Genomic DNA, 18,852 nt, shown 5'->3' with positions numbered 1-18,852 from the left:
GGAATGAATTGTCTTTTTGTACAAGTGCTACAGCCTAATGTTGCAGTACAGCTGGCTGAGAGGGGAAGGTAGAAAAGTCACAGCTCCCCTCAGCCACTGCTTCAACCATTCAGTCAGATAAAAGCTCGTCAGGACTCGTGGAGCAGAACCCTGGTCTCAGCATATCCATGGAAACTGTGTTGGATATTAGTGTGATCCAGTCCCATTTCCTCTCTTGTCCATGCGGTACGGCACGCCAGTAGTTTCCGTGCTTCTGTTCACTGTATTTTGTGCAGCTCTAATCAACACAAACAAAAACACCAATTTTCAACTCCAGTCACACATTCTGAATAAGATCTAAGTTTAGACTTTGACTGGACCATTCCAACATATGGATGAATTGATCTGAATAAGTCTGTTGCCTCTCTACTTGTGTGTTTAGAGCCATCCATCCATCTTCTCATCCATCTCTGCAAGAGCTGAATACATGGTCATCGCCACGAGTGTTTGCAAAATCGCAACCCCAAATGATCGCCGAGATGCAATTTTTAGTAGAATATTACATTTCAAGTGCCAGGCCTTCGCTCTTTGCATATTGATAACATATTAGGTTAATTGGACAGACTGAGTACCTCTAATGCCCACACCAGATGCACATGTTCAGCAGCTGAGATGCTTAAACTCATGGAAACTGAATCATAATTTTAGTTGTGCATTGAAATGTGAGCTTATGCATCTTTAAAGTAGTGCCTTTTTATTTCTCACCCACTCAGATGTCATAGTGAACAATTATTCTGTAGCACACACACACACGCACACACACCCCGAGAGTTCAGCACATCAGTAACCTCATAGACATAATAAAGATTGTGATCAGATTGGACCAGATTCAATACAGAAATGTTTTAGCAGCTGCAAAAGCCTGTAATATTCTTTCATAATGTGCGACTTTCTGCATTTAGGTCTCATTTTGCAAACGGGGCTTATCTGTTTTCTTTATCTCGAAATGCTTCACGCTTCCTTTCACTCAGAAATATTTGAGTGAACAATTATCTAAACAAGGTGGATTGCACAGCTGCACAGCTTAGTTGCATGTAAATAATCCTTGAGCGGTCATAAATCTTGCTTCACACACTGACATCTTTTGCTTTTATTACATTTGTAGCTAAATTGCCAGCCAGACACCTTTCAGATGGCAGGACTTTTCCACGATTCAATTTCTTCTCCACTGAATCAAGTCCTGCCGCCGTCGTCTCGCTCTGGGAGAAACGTGATTGGACCCAGAGTTGTTTCTCTGAGCAGCTCTGCAATAAAACGACGTCTTGGTTATCGTCTGCTGTTCACAAGACCTGCACACTGCGACTCAGGAGGAAACCCAACATTTAGCTTTAGTCCGCGCTCTCCGTTGCTCCTCTGCGCCCTCTCGTGGATGAAATAAGCACTGCTGCCCTCGGTCTCCTCTCCGGCTCTCGCACGCATGATGGTCCCCATCTGCTGACCTCCACCTGGAAGCAAAACCAAATGTGTTTTGCATCACAAGGATTTTTTTAAAGAATGACCGTCTAAAATACCAAGCTTTTTTTTCTCTGGGTCCTTCTTAGACAGGGGAACAGCTTCCAGGTAGCAAGTGATGTAAATCTGCAGGGAGGATAGTAGGATGTGCATTTCTTTTCTTTTCTTTTTTTCTTTTTCTATTTTTTTTTAAATCTGTGCAGAAATTGAAATGGTAGAGCATTTAAATTTGGCACTGACAGAGAGTCTCCGGTCCTGATGGAAGAGGAAAGGCTCCAGCTGAATGTGAAGGAGGTCGTCCCGGACCCGGGGCAGGAAGCGAGAGCCGGAGCCGCTCAGCTGGGAGTCTGTGAAACATCTGCAAACAGGCATGTCCTTATCAGACTTAACCCCTGCAGCTCGGACATAACGAGAAGCAGGAAGGGGACGGATCGGCCGTGTAGGAACCGCAGCAGACGTTAAAGATAGCAGGTCTCACTCCTGGTGGTCTATGAAGGGGTATCTTGGGTGTGAGTCAGGAGTCAGGGTGGCCAGGCAGCTGCCTGCGTACAGGCGGAGGGGAGGGTGATGGTGGTGGTCTACTGAGGCCAGGATGTTCACCATCTCAATCATGAAGTAAACAGGTGAGTTTCTCTCACAGCTCCAGTCATCTTCATGAGAAAAACCCTCTAATTATTTTAGATTCAACTGATATTTGACTCGCATGTTTAATCTGTGACATGAACTATCAGATTATTGGGAAACCTCCGATTGATTCATATTTTACTTTCATATCTTTTGAATATGATGGCGAAATTCAAGAATTTTTCTCCAGGTTTTCTCAGGACCTCTACCAATATACCCATTTAAATTGAGGCACTTTTTTCACGTTGTAAAATCAATATTCAATGTATTTTTTGGGATTTTACTTGACGGAGCAACAAAATGTAGTGCGCTGTTGTAAAAAGGGATAGAAACAAACAAAATACAATACTCTTTTTTAACATCATACATCAAGAACTCAGTATGGAGAACGGATAATTCTCTACAAACCAAAGAGAAGCCCACAGCATGATACTGCCAGCACGGTGCAAAGTTGCCTGAATATGAAGCTCTGATGAAGACCTATAATGCAGGGAGGTGATTATCATTCATTTGTTCAGATGAGATGAGAAAAGTCTCCGTGGTTCTCGACCTGTCCATGATAAGCAGCAACACACGTGAGTTTTTGGAGCACACCCGTCTTGAGGCTGAGATGACGGGCATCTAGGTTGGCCTCCGGGCTCCGCTGCTCACCGCCTTCCTCCTGTAGTTACAAGAGGAAGACTTCACATGTTGTTATCACAGTTTTATACAGCTGGGAGGAAAATTTAGAGGTGGGTAGGTAAAGAAAGAAAATACCATCACTATTATGTTTTCAGACAGCGTCCAAATCTCTACAGGAACAGAGAATCCAAAATCAGACCACATAAATCTCAGAGAAACAACCAAAAAACTCCTCAGACTCAACAGGTGTCAGTTTTAGTGTTGGATATTAAAAGTTACGATAAGACAAAGACTGAAGTAGCTTATGTCGTTGAGATTGGCTTCCTCTTGAGAAAGCCTGTGCTCTGCAAAAAGAATAACACCTGTAGGTTACATCTGGATAATGTCATTCAGGACAACTGAGACCAAAGTGGACACGTTCGGTCATAATTCACTCGCGTCAGTAATCCAAACAGAGTATATCAGCACAAACATACCATCTGTGAAGCAGTGTGGTGGGCGGCTGGTGATTTGTGGTTTTGAAGCCAGTGGCCCTAAATACCTTAAAGTGAGAGACAAGAATCTGCTCATTGGTCTGCAGAATCCTCGAGATTTCAATGTGAAGCTGATGAAGCTTGGTAGAACTTGGGTTATGCAGAAACAAAGCACTATTGTAAAGAAGTATTTAGTGATACTCTTACAATTATTTTTATTTTATTTTTACCTTAAAAAGTAGCTTTGTACATTTGTAGCATAAGAAAACTGATTATTGCAAGAAATTTTTGAATGGTTAAAAAAAAAAAAACAGAAATTCAAAATTTCAGGAAATTAAACTTTTTTTTTTAGTTAAGTAGAAGCATTAAATAACATTTCCTGTGCTTTCCTGGAACATCAAGGTCACTTTCTTGGAACGCAGCATATTCTCTAGAACCCAGAAACTTTAATTTCTGTTATTCTTTTAAGTAAATAAGTTCTAAAAAAAAAAAGGAGCACCTGTCAATTCCTGGACTTTTACTCCTAAAGTTTGGAAGAGACCTTCTAAGTGTATGCAAAGAGTCTGGCAAGTTTTAAGAAACAACCTCGCACATTCAGAAAAGTAACAGGTGCCAGCACGCACAGCCAGCAGTAACAGTAATCCAGGCCAGGAATTTGATACCATCCCCAGCCGCCACCAGAGAGTTAACTTAAGTCACCAGGACTGAATTAAATTTTAAATGAAGTTGTGCACTTTACCACCGATGGCAGCTTTAAATGCTGTTCTCAGTGCGACTGCACCCAGGCCAACACAATGCTTGGGTGTTGGAGTAACTCCATCAGACACCAACTCCATCTACACATGTTGGAGTCGAATGACTAAAGATAAATGTTCCAAATCTGTCCATTTCTCTTTTTTTTTCCCTTTTTTGGCAAAAAATAAAAAAATGTTGGCATCTGTGTACTTTTTGTCATAACATTTGTGCAGAACCTGGTGTCTATTTTACTGCACTCCTGTGTCAGACATCCTCACAAAAGTATTTATTTTATTATTATTATTTTAATTAAGTGGCCTGAATCAAATCTTTGGTCCCAGAACCTCAGCAGTCGCTGACAGGTAAGCAGAGAAAGTAATGTGTATCACAAAAGCTTTTTTTTTTTTTTTTTGGAAAATAATATTTGGGAACCAGAATTTTTCATTAAAAAATTTGGTAAATTCTGAAAAAGATATTTTGTACTACTTCCGAAATGTTTTTACCTACTGAGTTGTGCAGCTGGGTATAGGTATATAGTCAGTCTATAATGTTTTTTTTTTTTTCTTGAAATATGTCACATGTAAATTCCCCTTGGAGTAGCAGAGGACAAAAAAAAGCAGCTGGTCGAATACAACTTTTCTGCATAAATAATGTTAAATAATGGCTGAATTAAGCGTCCCTTGATGTTTCACCTTTCATACCCACGCAGCACAGGAGCAGCAGCTCCCTCCGCATGTTGCTACAGCAGCGCACCGTCTGCGAACTGCAATGAAAATAAGAGGATGAGAACCAGCAGGGGGCAGCACGGAGCAGCTCCGGTCCGATCCAGCTGGGTGGGGGGAAGGTGGGAAAGTTTCACCCACCGTCACTCTGCTCCCACAGTCAACCAGAGGAGGCCTGATGATGAACTCTCCATCTGCGGAGCGGCTGGCGGCGCAGCAGTCCCGTCCAGAACCAGATGGTCCGAGCCTCAGTCCGACGAGCTGCGCGGGGGAGGGGGGCCTTTGAGGGTTGGGGTCCAACAAGTGAGGAGGTCTCATCATGATCTCCATAGCTGTCCTCCTGACAGCTCAGCTCAGGAGCCTGATAGCTGACCTCTGGGTCAGAGCAAAGGAGAAAAACGGGCTCGGTTTGATGCGTGTATCTCAGAAAATGGGCCCAAAAGATGAGATACGCAGCAAGACGAGGCATTGTTTGGCTCTCTGATGCCGTCTGTCTGCAGGAGCCACACAGCTGAGTCTAATCAGAACTGATCCAATGATGAGTTTAAAGACATCCCATAAGCGGTTTATGTTGTTAAAAAAGTTTATTTCAAATGTATAAAACTGTACATGGGGCAATATGAAGTGGAAACGCTGTTATGATGCAAATAATATATAAGGTGTCATGTTGCAACATGCAGATTGTCCAACTGCAAACACAATAACGCACTTCCTATGTGCATGATTTCTGAGTTTGTCCTCCGAGATGCAGCTGAGGTGTGGCGTTGTCTTCACGTTCATCCAAAGGTTTTCCCTCAAAGTTCTCCGGCATCGTGTGTCGTTTCCTCTTCATCTGCTTTCTCTTCTTCCTCGGCTCCTCCTTTAAGACCCGCGTCGCCTTTCCACACCTCCTCAAGACAGTCTGGATAAAAGAAACCGCACGATTTAGGAGGAGCTTAATGACAAAATGCATGGATTAGACAACTTAGACTTTTGATTTAAATAAGTATTATTTCCTGTTTAAATCAGTTTCTTAATGGCTTCCTATCCCCTTGTGAGCATCAGAATTTTAAACAACTACGTCTCCGTTCCCGTCCCACCTCGCTCTGACGTCTTCAGGACGTGGTTCTCGCAGAGGAAGTTCTCCAGCCTCCGGTCCTGATGGTGGAAGTACCATTCCTCCACCACGTCCTCGTATTGCTCCAGCATCGTCTCGCACTGATCGCACAAAACACACGTTGTTTTGACAATCGATTACCTTTATTCAGAACCTCAGCTTCAGAACGGTCGGGAAGGGGAGTGTTCTCTGTCTTACCTGTTTTTTCATATTTGTCACCTCCGCAGACGGCTCGTCCCAGAGCTCATACGGCATGCCCAGGTCTACTTTCACTCCTTTGTTGACCAGATTCTTCAGCGTCGTCATGGTCTGACTGGAGCCCTGCGGTCAACGTTAAACACAAGACGATACACCACATGCTTAGGCAGAGAGGGATTACTCAATTTAGGGTTGGAGAAGGTGGAAAATAATCCAAACTTTCACGAAGCTTTGAAGAAATGCATTCAGCACAACGAGGCATTCGCTACCTTGGCGTATCTGAGGCTGCCAGGCCTCTCGGCGTGAACACTGTACTGCAGGATGCGCTCGCATATGTTGTCCACCGCCTCGGTCAGACGAGTTTCTCTGAAATGAACCAGGAAAGAGTCAATGCCGACTTCTAACAAACAAACGTAGACATAAAGATCTTTGCTAAACGTCAAACACAAACTCTCTACAAAGAAAACACTAGTATGATCTCAAGCAGAAAACACACGAGATGCCACAAAGCCAAATGGTTTGTACAAAAAACCTAAATGTAATATTGTACTTGAACCTGAGATTTTTTACAACCATGACAAATATAATAATCAGCTCACAAAAACTTTTAAAACATGACTAGAAGAAAGGGATTATTGTTAATGTAGGGCAAGTGAAAAACATATTTATATCTATATATCTACATATATATATATATAGAAAGAGAATTTTATAGATAGATAGACTGCTGATCTCTTTCTATCCTGGCATTGAGTTAAAACTCAAGGATATTATGAAAGATGTGCCTTACGAGGTGTTGTATTTAATCTTCCTCCTCCTCTTGCCCGTGTCCAGCACCTCTCCAACCTCCAGAACCTCTTTAGAGCGACCAGTTTTCTCCAGAGCCTCCTGCAGCTCCATCGTTAGGAACTTACAAACTAACACAAACAAACAACCCAACATTAACCCCTTTAATCCCACCGGCAATAATTGTTGCCGCTAGCATTAATACAGACACCACTATGCTGCGTGTCCATAGCTCTGCTGTTTATTCTATATGCCTTGCTGTTCCCACGCAGCTTCAAACTATAAGATGTTTTAGATTTTCTAAGCCTGAAGAAACCTCAAAACGATGTCTTCAGTTGAAACCCTCCCCTATTTTCACTCCCCCCTCCAAAAGGTGATCCTTTCCACAGTGGGTGGAAAAGACACTGTGTGTCACAAGATGACGCCTCAAACTGGTTTACAGGGCTAAGATGTACTGGTTGGTCTGGTGGAACAGGGAGAATTTCCTCCCAGACGCAGATTTGTTCTTACTAACATTTTCACCTGAATTTGCCTCACTGATGAAATGAGTAAATGAGGTCAAAGGTCACTAGGCCCAATCTTTGTGTATCTAAAATATTTCTGAACACACTTGTAACCATTCTGTGTCATCATAGGTTATGTCATAATTTTTTTTTTGTTATATGTATGTATGTGTAGTTTAGACTGTGCAGTTTCCCACCGGGTATGAAAGCCTACATTTTCACTAACATAACCCACATAAAATGTAATAATAACTCCTAAATAGCATGTGTTAGGGAGGCCCGAGGATGGAAAACGCATGCACTTATTTTGAGAAGAATAACTGGGATCAAAGGGGTTAATGACTGCCTCGCGAAGAGAACAGAAAAGTTGCAGCAAACACGACTCCTGAGTCTTTCTGTCGTCAAACCTTCGCATTTATTGGGCAGTCTCTCGTCTTCACTCCCGGCAGCGAAGCCGCAGACACAGACGGCAGCCAGAATGATCGCTTTCATTCTGAATTTGTGCTTGAAACGGAGAGAGTTGCGCTTTTAGCGTCACCTCAGCCACATCGGCGTCGGGTTTCTGCATGCGCATGCGCGCTGCATCGGCGCAGACACGACCAATCGATTGCTGGTGACTCGATGGCAGGCTGAGAAAGAGAAGAGAGGAATCAGGGATGTGTTCAAATAAAGTGTTAAAAAATTTACATATCGAGGACAGATAGGTCTAGTAAAGTGAGATACAAGAAAATATATTAAAACGCAAAATAACAGATTTTTGCTTGTGTCTTGATGGTTTTATTATTTATGAAATGCATTTTTTTATGATCTCTTTCACACTCACTACTGTTGAAGGAAAGGCATGTTAAAACCCGATTACCATTTGCTGCAGAAGCTCTGGGCAATCCAGTGAAATACTAGGAGAATATATTCTGGTCAAATGAGCCCAAGCCCAAACTCTTTAGACATTGAACGCACCATCTTTGGAGGAGGGCGCGCGCATGAAAAGAACCCCCAGCACCTTCAAGATTTGAGGTTTTATTTGTGTGGAAGAATGGGTCAAAATCCCATCTGAGAAGTTTAATGACTAGCTTCTCAATACAGGAGAAGTTGATTATCAAAAAGGCTTTCCCAGCACTAATTGTGTTTTATTTTCTTTTGCATGTGTGCATTTCTTTGGATGTAAACATAATGATTGGGAAAATTTTTATGTCAATCACTTCTTTAGCAATACTTAAACTAAGAAAAACACAATTCTTAGTTCACATCCTGTTTTAGACATCAGTACAGGAACAGATTAAAGGCGCAAAATTGCCTCCTACCATCGGATCAAATGTCTACTTGATGTCTATTTATTGTAATTTTTAAAGCAGCTGTCAGCGTTCCCATTTTTCCCCTTGAAGTGTTTCTCCAAATACACCCATCCCAAAATTAGAACCAGCTCCCAGGCCTAATTTAGCTCCTTCAGAGCCGTTTGCTGCACTCAGCTTCCACATTGTATATGTTGGGTCTAATCAATGTGACATTTGGCAGTGAAGCAGTTAAAGGAGAAGGTGTCAGCCTCTTGGTTTCCCAGGTGACATTCGCAGCACGATCAACAGCAACCGATCCTCCAGGAGAGCGTGAGGAAGAGGAAGGAAAACCTGACGGCAGAAGGGGGACCTGGAGTTTGCAAACCATGTTGAGATGAGGACTGAATGGAAGACACATCACAAACCAGGACAAGAAGGAAGCGTAGGATCGGCCACCTGACAGCCCGCTGGAAGAAGCAGTAAGTAAGACGCTCAAACTCTTAGAAAACACCCTTGTTCGTGCTGGAGCATGGAAGTTTATGTGCAGATGTATGAGGCTAAAGTGTCAAAAGCTGCATGACCAGTAGATTTTACTGGTGTGAGGTTATTCCCAGCTGTAACTGTGTATTATGTCACCTGGCGTGGTGACCATCTGTCTATTGTCTGTGTGGAGGGAGATACAGTTACACAGAAACACAAACACTCAAGTATGGCCCTCAAGCTGTTACATAAACACAGACACGTTTGAAGGATGTGAAACTGTGCACTCCTTTTTTTTTCTTTTGACATTTTATGGACCATAACTTCATTTGTTGTCTTGAGGCGTGAAACGTCCCGGACAGACTTAAAATAGGAAAAAGCAATGTGACTCTTCTCTGCATGTTCTATAATACAAAACATAATAGAACAAAAAAATATAGTTTACAAAATTTCTATTAGAGTCTTTATCTTCCTTAAGCACTCGGTGGAAAGTATTAGAAAAACAAGATGAAGCGATAAAATCCTTCATTATTCAAAAACAGCTTTATATCAGCACTGACATCAAGCTAAAATAAAAGCGTTGACGTAAACTCAGTAATCTTTATGTTATTGGGTGCGTCAAAAATGATCAGGAGATTTTTGGTGGAAATAAGCCGAGACTTTCAAACCCAAGAACTCTGCATTGTGTAACTGTCGGGCACGGCGGTGGCAGCTTTATGCTTTGGGGTAATTACATCTGCTGGTGGTTCATCACACAGACTAGTTAGAATAACACGGACGGAGGGTTGGTGTTTCCAAAGGCAAACCGCTGAGTGGAACTGTCTCATAAAATGACGAGGTTTTGTGTTTTTTGACGGCCCGGCTCTGAGTGAAAGTTTTTGATGAACAGCTCTCGAAGTTTCAGACAAAATGGGAAACATTTATGAGGTTGATTGAAACAAAACTACTTTTCAGGAATTTCTAATATCTGATATCTAATATCTGATAACAGGAGCAGACTGCAATCTAAATAATTATCTGTTTGAATGACAAATGGCTTTAAGATCTTGTATCATTACATGTGATGCGTCAAGCATCTTTTTTTTTTCTCTTTATTTGAGCATTGTCTTTCCATCTCGTTTTAGTCGTTGGATGTGAGAATGCTGGAAGCGGTGAACGACTTTAAGGACCAGAGCTTCGACAAGCTGAGGCGCTCCTGCCTCCGTCGAGGGGCTCTCTTCAAAGACCCTCTGTTCCCCGCCACAAACCAATCCCTCTTCTACAAGAGGGCGCCCCCACCTGGACTGACCTGGAAGAGGCCGCGGGTGAGCTTGCTTTGGAGGAAAAGTGTCCAAATGAAACTGAAAACAATCCTGCCAAAGGCCTATAGTCCTAATTTATGAATCCATCACCTCTGGTCCCTGATCCAAATTGAGGAGGCAACTTCAGTGCGCCGCATTTCAACAAGTGGATTAATTAAAGCGCTTTCTATAATTAGAGAGGTTGTCAGGCAGTGAAACTCTATCCCCGGGAGGAGGAGATGCAGATGGACAGCCATGTTAGTGTCAATAGTTGAGTTCAGAAAAAGCAGCAGTGTGTAAATAGACTGGCTGGTTGTTTTTAGAGCAGTGTTGTGATGCTGGGCCTTCCAGCCGCTGAAGCTGAAAACTGCAGCTACACCAACCGTGTAGATGTGAATAAAAGCAGCCAACTTTGAGGTTTTATAATTTGCGGGTTTATTGGGGAAACGGTTATGTTTTTATGGCGAGGAATGAATGTTTTATTACAGTAGTTAGGGTGTAGCATGTGCTGTAAATGTCATGTTACCTTCTGGTCCTCTCTGGTTTGTGTTATGCTGTTTTGAAAAAGTCTGGAATCGTACTTTATGGTTTTGCAAGTCGGGCTGCACGGTGGAGCGGTTGTTAGAACTTGTAGCAATAAGACCCTGAGTTTGAATCCTGGCCTGGGCGCTTTTGACCTTGAGTTCGGATGTTCCTCCTGTTGATACATTGGTTCTCTACTTATTTTTTTGCTCCCCGCACATGTCCAAAACCATGACTGGTTTGTCAATTGCTCTGTCTACATTGCACTCAGGTATGAGTGTGTGCTTGTGGTTGTTTGTCCTGGGTATCTCTATCTAGGGCGTACCACTCCTCTCTCCACCCGACCCTTAGCAATCCTCCAAGGATGAGCAGGTCGCTACAGATTCTTCATCCTTCGGGAGATGAGGGTCTTAAAGAAGGCAACCGTCGTTCATCTCTTGTTTCTTCAAGATGTTTTACTCCTCAACCAAAAGTTTTCTTCGGTTCTTCGGACTTCGAAGCTGTAGTCATAAAAAAAAAATCACTCTCACTGGGCCCTCAAGGCCAATTTATCCTCCCTTTACGCACGTAAAGAGGTCCACCCAATTCTAACGTCATCAGCCATTACTGTCCTCATACTTTTATGACGTTTATTAAGCTAGCATGGCCGTCGGACACTATATCAACAAGAAGGACGTTCGGACTCAGTTTGGAATCCAAAAGAAAGTTTCAGCTAACAGCAAGCGTGGAGTAAATCATGATAATGTACATTCTCAGAGGAAGACATGAATAATCACTGGAGTAGATGGAGGTGGTCTGTGTTTCCATTAAATACAACCACATGTGGATAGAGAAGTTCCCCCATATTCATCATTTGTCTGGAAAACATCAGGATTTGTTCTATATAAAAAGAAAAAACACATCATATTTTCTGTCCCCTTGAATGAATTGACTAGGACTGATGTGATTTTATTTACTTTTTATCCTAATTTGGTCTTTTGTTCCGTCTCTCATCAATCCAGGAAATTTGCAGGGACCCTCGTTTGTTTGTGGATGGTATCAGCACTCGCGACTTGCACCAAGGCAGTCTGGGTAACTGCTGGATGGTGGCAGCCATTTCCTGCTTGGCATCCGAGCCTTCACTGTGGAAGAAGGTTCTCCTTTCAGACACATTGTCTCATCGGCTCTGTGCCTTGCATTTGCACTTTCCCCTAATCTGACTCATCCCTTGTCTGCACTGCAGGTCATTCCCAACCACATGGATCAGGAGTGGAACCCAAAACGTTCAGACTTGTACGCAGGGATCTTCCATTTCAGATTCTGGCGCTTCGGACATTGGGTCGATGTCGTGGTGGACGACCGTTTGCCGGTCAGTCAAGATGGAGTCCTGCTCTTCTGCCGCTCAGCAACGCCAAGAGAGTTTTGGAGCGCCTTGTTGGAGAAGGCCTACGCCAAGTAAGGAGAAGCAGAAAACTGTGTCCAATGGACAAGTGAAGCATTAATATTCTTTCAAAGCTTGGCAGCTACTTATATTCCCTAAAATAACCCTGTCTACATCCTCGGCAATAGTACAAGGTATCCAGCAAAGGTTCGAAACACTCATTTCCAGAGATCCAGAGTTTCCCAAAAAGAGAACAAAGTCCCGTTTGTGCTGACTTGATGATGATGAAAGGGTAAAAAGGCAAAATGGACACTTTTCAGTCAAAGTTTGTTTCCACTCCTGAACCTGTTGATAAAAATAAAAAAAAATTAAATAGCGATTTATACCAACTGTTTTAGCAAATGAGCATTTGCCAAATCTGCATTTCAGACAAATTATGATCAATAAACAAAAAGTAGTTCATGTTATAACTTGGACAGTGAACATGAATCAAAGCATTTGATCTTGGACCTCATGCACCAGCCCTATTTCTATTGGAGGTACATTTTAAGATAACTGGAGAAACAGACCTAAAACCTATGACCACAATCACAAGAAGTAAGCAGAGAGAAGTCAAGGTGAGGCTTTAAACATAACAATACCCCAGTTCTCACGTACGTCAGTGGCAGAATCATGCTGCGGGGCTCTTTTGCTTCCATCTATGCTGGTGCGTTGGACACAAATACACCTGACCATTAATGCAAAAACTAACAATTTTTTGAGCCCTTATTTAACTGCCTTACAATTGTTTAAATATTATTAAATTCATTTTAGTTTGATTTGTACGTAATTTATAAACAGCTCAAATAAGCTATTGGAACGACCATCTGTTGAACAATCAGGAAGATAAAAGCTGAAAATAATATCAAAATAAATAAAATAAGTAAATACTACATAAAAACAGAAAACCATGAATTCATATAAAAAAATAAAATAATAATTTATTAAAAATATATGTATATAAAGAAGGAAGTAAAAAGCCAGGTCCATGCCAGGAAGCTGTTCTGCAATGAAGTGGGAGAAGATGGGAGAATAAATGTGTGTAAAGGTTTGTGTAATTTTGAGCCTGGATCAGGAAAACTCCCCACAAGACTGAAAGCCCAGAGGCGAGGCCACAAATCTCCTGCAAATGAACTGACTGACATTTAGCATACAGGGATGAACTGAGTGCCACACACGACTCCCTGAGCCGGTTTGTGTTTCGGTGTCAGACTAAACGGCTGCTACGAGGCTTTGGAGGGAGGAAACACCACGGAGGCCCTCATCGACTTCACTGGAGGGGTTTCGGAGCCTCTCAGCCTGGACTGTGAGGCCCTCAGCCTGAGCAGCGAGCGGAGGAGGGCACTCTTCCAGACATTAGCTCAGGTCCATGAGCACAAATCCCTCATCACGTGCTCCATTCGGGTAGGACTTTGTTTTTTTTTCTGTGACCCTCAGGGGCCTCAACGTTTCAGACGTCGCTGGTAAATTACTAAACGTTTCACATTTCTCAGCCAGCTGAGGGGGAGACGGTGGAGTCGGTGTTGGACTGCGGGCTCGTACGAGGACACGCCTATGGCATCACAGCGGTGAGGAAGGTGAGGCTGACGGAGAATCAGCTGAAGGCAGGCGGGACGTCCCAACTCTTTATGGTGCGCATGAGGAACCCGTGGGGGACCACGGACTGGAAAGGAGCCTGGAGTCAGGGGTGAGGGCGCTTTGAAACCTTTCTTCTGACTGCTGGGCGCATTTTACAGGCGCTTTAGGAATAAAGCCTCAGCTGACGATGTAGTTTACAACGTTTTACAATGCCACTGCAACTTTTCTGGACAATTTCAGACATTTTACAACAGTTAGGCAAACGTTTTACAAGGGAACATCTGCCGTGTGCATTACGAAGCTCTGAGAAAACTGAGAAAAATGGCCACAGTGGACCAATGACGCTTTCCAGAAGTTAAAACACTACTTGTTTATTTCTTACACTCTGTCATCTGCTTCACAGTAGAGCTCATCGACAGTGATCACACCTTTTGAACTTTTTCCACACTGTGCTCAAGTGTGCTTTAATGCTTTAAGCTGAATTTTATGTGTTAGCTGATTACGCAGCATTTCCTGTGTCAAATAAAAATCTAAAAAGTGTGGTGTGCATAAATCTATCAAATGGTTTTAAAATCTGCTGGGTTTTTTCCGTCCAACCTATGGAGTTTGAAAATCTATTCAAATCTGCTGACTTCTTGTGCTAGTCTATCACAAAAATGCACTGAAGTTTAAGGTGTCGGTTTGACAAAATATGAATGAATGCGTGAAACCGCCTTTTGTTGCTGTTGCGCGCCCCCTGCAGGTCAGAGCAGTGGCAGCAGCTGAGCCGAGCAGAGCGGGAGAAGATGGGGATTGTTGTTCGTGATGTTGGAGAGTTCTGGCACGCAGCATTTCCATCAAAATCTCTAAATATATCTTCATAATTTTTCCAACCTTCCAAGTGATCTCATGCATATATATAATATATATATATATTATATATATATATATAATATATATATATATATATATATATATATATATATATATATATACATTTTTCTCCAAACAGGATGGACTTCCAGGATTTCTGCTGCTACTTCACAGACGTGGTGGTGTGCCGGCTGGTGCAGAGGAGGCTGCTGTGGCCGAGCTCACACTGGAGAGAGACGCAGAGCTACGGGGAGTGGGCTCCATCTCCGGATGCCCCCGGCACGGCGCCTCTTTCTGCAGGGAAGCGCAGCGGCTCCCCTCAGGCCCTGAGCAACACCCGACCTGAAGGGGAGAAGGTCAGGCAGAGCAGTCAGGAAGGAACGAAAAGGGGAGCGGTCGACGAGGAGATGGACAGGAGGAGTCGCTGTGGGGGCTGCATCAACCACAGGGACAGCTTTCTGCACAATCCACAGGTACGTACATCATAAAACATACCTAAACTAACACACACAAAAAAATTGCTGAAATGTTCCCCATCACCTTCTTTTTTTTTGTGCAAAAGTTCATGTTTGAGGTGCAAAGCACAGAGGAGGAGGTGCTGATCTGTCTGCAGCAGGAAGATAGGAGGGTCTTGAAGAAAAACGGAGGAGGGGACAACCTGCCGATAGGCTTCGAGGTGCTGAAGGTTGGTGGAAACTCGAAACGAAACGCGAACCTGTCTGGCTTCTTGAAATTTGATTGCCTTTTTTCCCCCCCTCACCTCGTCGAGGTGGAGGCGAACCGCTGCAGCCGAGTGCAGCTGGTGGTGGAGCAGGCGGCCAGCTCCATCTACATGGACTCCCGCAGCGTGACCCTGAGGGGGACTTTGGCTTCGGGTCGATACGTGGTGCTGCCCACCACCTTCCTGCCGGGCGACACCGGACGCTTCCTGCTGAGGCTTTTCTCACACTCAAACGTCCAACTCAGGTGTGCCAAAGCGCCAAAATAAAAAGAAAAAAAGTCAGATGAAGAAACTCAGATCAGTCTGATGTTTGGTGAGGCAGGACCAGCCAATCAGACAAAGTGTAATGAAACTGTATCCTAATTCAGAGCAAGTAGTTAGTTCTTAAAAGAGAAGAAGTAAATGGTACCTGACACACCCACACACACACATACACACACACACACACACACACACACACACCACACACACACACACACACACACACAGCACACACACACACGCACACACACACACACTCGCCCACCTCCACACAGACAGACAAAAGACATTTAAGACAAAGTATTGAGGGTCAGTCTTGAAGCGCCCTCAGGTCTCCTAATAGACAATAAGCAGTTAATCAATTCATAAATTAATCTCATACTACATTTAAATGAGCTCCATTAATTTCCATTCAGATGATTAATGTTTTTCATTATGCGTTTTGTTCATGGTTTTGCTTGTGTTTGGATTTTATTTGCTCTTTTTGGATGTTTTTTGGTGTTTTAGATATTTAAGATCTCGTTTAGTCGCAGCGCGCAGTACTCTTTATATTAATATATTACTTGAGAACTGATCTCGAGACAATAATATTGTTTAGCGCACTGATTTCTGGGACAATTTATCATCCAGTAAAATGTGTTATGGAGACAATCCTATGGACTTTTTTAATCTCTAAATTCATCATAAACCTCGTAACCTGGTTTTGACCGGTTTGCTTTTCCACGTTTGATTGGATTAGATGTTTAACCTCGAGCTCTTCTTAAAGCTCGACAGCATCAATGCACCTCATCTCTGTAGGGTGTAAATTTTGCAAGGGAAAGTTGACTTTACTCGCAGACTTAAGGCAGCGATTGAAGTGGCAGACTGCACCGTTCCAAAGCTGCCATGAAGTTATGAGGAAATATTTTACCCAGAAACCATGTGACACAAAGGAACGAACTGTGACTAAACTAGAAAAACAACATAAAAGAGAAAGAGAAAATAACAACTCAATAGAAAATAGGTCAACACAAAAAAATATACAAAAAAAAGCAAAACGAACCCAGAACCTACAGAACTCGGAAATGTAGGGAACAGAACAGAACCATAAATGTTTATGAGCGAACAGATGATGCAGCATTTCCAGACTCCGCTTGGTTGAAACCAGCAATGTTTCCCAGACACTCTTCAGTTGATTCTGATTCTTAGTTTATGTCTGTTCATCAGGGCAGATATATTGATTGTTTTGACTTATGAAGCTCCAGTTTAAAAAAAATCTGTTTTTACTCTCAGAAACAGGAATTATTTTTCTTCCATGCCATGTAGCAGCATCCAGCTCCTGATCCCGGTTCTGTTTTTGTTTTTTTTCTTCTCTTTGAAGGGAACTAAAGGAAGAACTGCCATCTCCGTCTCTGTTCCAGTGTTTGCTACCTCAGCCAGCCGTGGTGACCACAGTCCATCTGCACAGGGCATCTGGACTCAAACCTCCCAAACAAACAGGTGGCTCAGCAGAAGAAGAAAAAAGAAGACGTGTTTTTTTTTTGTTTTTTTTTTTGTCTTCAGTCCTCGTCGACAGTTTCCACTTTGCTCTGTTTTCAGTTTCTTCTGTTTTTGTTCCTTTGCATTGCGTCGGGTCTCCTGCCTGGCGGCCGCAGCTCCAGGTGTGTACGCGGTGGTGCGGTGCGAGGGCGACGCCGTCAGGACGCGAGTGTTCAAGGCCGAGGACGGAAACCCCGAGTTCAACCTCCGAGCCATCTTCTACAGGAGATACCCCGACAACCACATCTCTGTCGAGGTTTGACGCTTTCGCCCTTTTCTTCCGTCTCACACCCGGTCAGACGACTGTGCATCACAGAAGCCTTCACAACCCTGGAGGTTTTTCACATGTTGTCTAAAAAACACATCAAAACTCTTGGTGTGTTTTATGTGATAGACAAACATTAAGTAACCGATCGAGTAAAGTGGGAAGAAAAATGACTCCTGCGCAACTTTTGATAAGTTTTGTCTGTCCGTTTTCTCATCAACTCTACGTGACTTTCTTGTCTGCGCCCCAGAAGAACATTCACACAGCATGATTCTGCCACCACCTTATCCTCCTATACACAGTTTTGCTAGTGGGACTAAACTTTCACATTTTGATCACATTTGACCAGAGAAGCTTCCTAAACGTGTTTGTTGAGTCTTGGTGAACTTTAAACATGACGTCCCGCGGCTCACTTTAAAGAATCGTTTTCTTCTGGTCACTCAGAGTAAAGCTTCAGTCGGTAACTTTTAGAACATAATTTGCTTTGATCTGGTTGGACAAGCGTTCATTGTGCTCCAAGTTTGAGATGTGTGACTCAAATTATTCAATCATCTGTTAACTATTCTTGATGTTTATGCAGCCATTTAAATCCAAACTTTGCACACCGCCCCTGGGAGTTTGACCACATGAAACCCCAATAAAACATTAAAGTCTACTTTCATCATAAGCTAATATGAAAACGTTTGAGTTTCGCGGTAACAACCTGCATGCATGCATGCTTGCATACGTGCAGCTGTGGAGCACAGGCCTGCTGTGGGACTCCCCCCTCGGAGCGGCTCGACTCCAGACGACCCAATCTGAGCGGAGCCGGAGCCTCGTGATGGATCTGCGAGGGGGACGGTCGCGCTCGGGGTCCAGAGGCTGCATCCACCTGGAGACGTCCACCAGCGTCTGCCTGACGGATTTGTGACATCTGCCTGGTTGCCACGGTATCACCAAGATCACTTTGGAGCAAATATAGACAAGGGACAGGGAACATAGCAAACCCTTTTTCTGTGTTCAGGGTTTTGTTTGGCTGCTATTATTTTTATTTTATTTTTTTTAATGCAACAATTATTTCTGTTTCCTATATATATTATGGTTTATTCCGTTTTATACAATAAATAATAAGACACCAGGAGCTTCTTTTATTTAATTTAAAGTCAAATATTCATATTTTTTTTAAATAAATCTTAATGGATGTTCCTTCAAAATGTGATGTTCTCTATTTTCATTCTTCATGCTTCAGGCAACAGGAGTTCTACCAAACATTCTGTCCAGACAACATAGAGCTCTGCCCGGCTGCAAACGTTCGATAAGACATGCTAATTATGCAGCATTTGTTTATCAGGATCTTCGAACAGGCAGCTGCTTTTATGAGCAGCAGGTGTCTGAATTAAAGACTTCACGACTCTCATTGTTTGATACCAGCATTTGTTGCAAACAAACCTTACTTTTGTTGATTTACGACAACAAA

General features: G+C 43.0%; 3 protein-coding genes across 3 annotated transcripts; 1 reads left to right on the top strand and 2 right to left on the bottom strand.

The window, feature by feature from the left end:
* Nucleotides 1-1,617: 1,617 nt before the first annotated feature.
* Nucleotides 1,618-4,996, bottom strand: LOC129379423 (zona pellucida sperm-binding protein 3-like). The gene is made up of 4 exons (XM_055060197.1): nt 4,808-4,996; nt 2,710-2,776; nt 1,970-2,141; nt 1,618-1,849 (listed from the first exon to the last, which is right to left on the bottom strand). The coding sequence occupies exons 1-4, from the start codon at nt 4,994-4,996 to the stop codon at nt 1,681-1,683; spliced, it is 597 nt and encodes a 198-aa protein (XP_054916172.1). The 3' UTR covers nt 1,618-1,680.
* A 241-nt stretch (nt 4,997-5,237) lies between these two features.
* On the bottom strand, nt 5,238-7,797 carry cnpy4 (canopy FGF signaling regulator 4). Its single transcript, XM_055060324.1, has 6 exons — nt 7,657-7,797; nt 6,751-6,877; nt 6,230-6,326; nt 5,961-6,083; nt 5,746-5,863; nt 5,238-5,567 (listed from the first exon to the last, which is right to left on the bottom strand). Exons 1-6 carry the CDS (start codon nt 7,739-7,741, stop codon nt 5,461-5,463), a joined length of 657 nt encoding a protein of 218 aa, XP_054916299.1. The 5' UTR covers nt 7,742-7,797; the 3' UTR covers nt 5,238-5,460.
* Nucleotides 7,798-8,697: 900 nt separating this feature from the next.
* Nucleotides 8,698-18,602, top strand: LOC129379511 (calpain-5-like). Its single transcript, XM_055060323.1, has 13 exons — nt 8,698-8,999; nt 10,125-10,304; nt 11,804-11,935; nt 12,025-12,236; nt 13,413-13,605; nt 13,695-13,888; nt 14,522-14,599; nt 14,771-15,104; nt 15,194-15,316; nt 15,401-15,597; nt 16,974-17,092; nt 17,248-17,387; nt 18,130-18,602. Exons 2-13 carry the CDS (start codon nt 10,140-10,142, stop codon nt 18,304-18,306), a joined length of 2,064 nt encoding a protein of 687 aa, XP_054916298.1. The 5' UTR covers nt 8,698-8,999; nt 10,125-10,139; the 3' UTR covers nt 18,307-18,602.
* The last annotated feature ends 250 nt before the right edge of the window (nt 18,603-18,852 follow it).

The sequence above is a fragment of the Poeciliopsis prolifica genome, unplaced genomic scaffold (genome assembly GCF_027474105.1).
Source record: "Poeciliopsis prolifica strain line A6 unplaced genomic scaffold, Auburn_PproV2 SCAFFOLD058, whole genome shotgun sequence".
NCBI lineage: Eukaryota > Metazoa > Chordata > Actinopteri > Cyprinodontiformes > Poeciliidae > Poeciliopsis > Poeciliopsis prolifica.
The sequence above is the reverse complement of the archived record's forward strand: the minus strand, read 5'-3'. Positions and strand labels throughout refer to the sequence as shown.

What these genes read in the sequence shown, in the direction of transcription:
- LOC129379423 (XM_055060197.1), bottom strand. Translation starts at nt 4,996, where the DNA reads ATGGAGATCATGATGAGACCTCCTCACTTGTTGGACCCCAACCCTCAA. An exon ending in ACTGTGGGAGCAGAGTGACG is followed by an intron (nt 2,777 to 4,807) that starts GTGGGTGAAACT and finishes TTGTAACTACAG; the next exon opens with GAGGAAGGCGGTGAGCAGCG. An exon ending in CCCTTCATAGACCACCAGGA is followed by an intron (nt 1,850 to 1,969) that starts GTGAGACCTGCT and finishes GCCTGTTTGCAG; the next exon opens with ATGTTTCACAGACTCCCAGC.
- LOC129379511 (XM_055060323.1), top strand. Translation starts at nt 10,140, where the DNA reads ATGCTGGAAGCGGTGAACGACTTTAAGGACCAGAGCTTCGACAAGCTG. An exon ending in GCTTTCTGCACAATCCACAG is followed by an intron (nt 15,105 to 15,193) that starts GTACGTACATCA and finishes TTTGTGCAAAAG; the next exon opens with TTCATGTTTGAGGTGCAAAG. An exon ending in CACTCAAACGTCCAACTCAG is followed by an intron (nt 15,598 to 16,973) that starts GTGTGCCAAAGC and finishes TTCTCTTTGAAG; the next exon opens with GGAACTAAAGGAAGAACTGC.
- cnpy4 (XM_055060324.1), bottom strand. Translation starts at nt 7,741, where the DNA reads ATGAAAGCGATCATTCTGGCTGCCGTCTGTGTCTGCGGCTTCGCTGCC. An exon ending in ACTGCCCAATAAATGCGAAG is followed by an intron (nt 6,878 to 7,656) that starts GTTTGACGACAG and finishes TGTTTGTGTTAG; the next exon opens with TTTGTAAGTTCCTAACGATG. An exon ending in GCAGCCTCAGATACGCCAAG is followed by an intron (nt 6,084 to 6,229) that starts GTAGCGAATGCC and finishes CGTTGACCGCAG; the next exon opens with GGCTCCAGTCAGACCATGAC.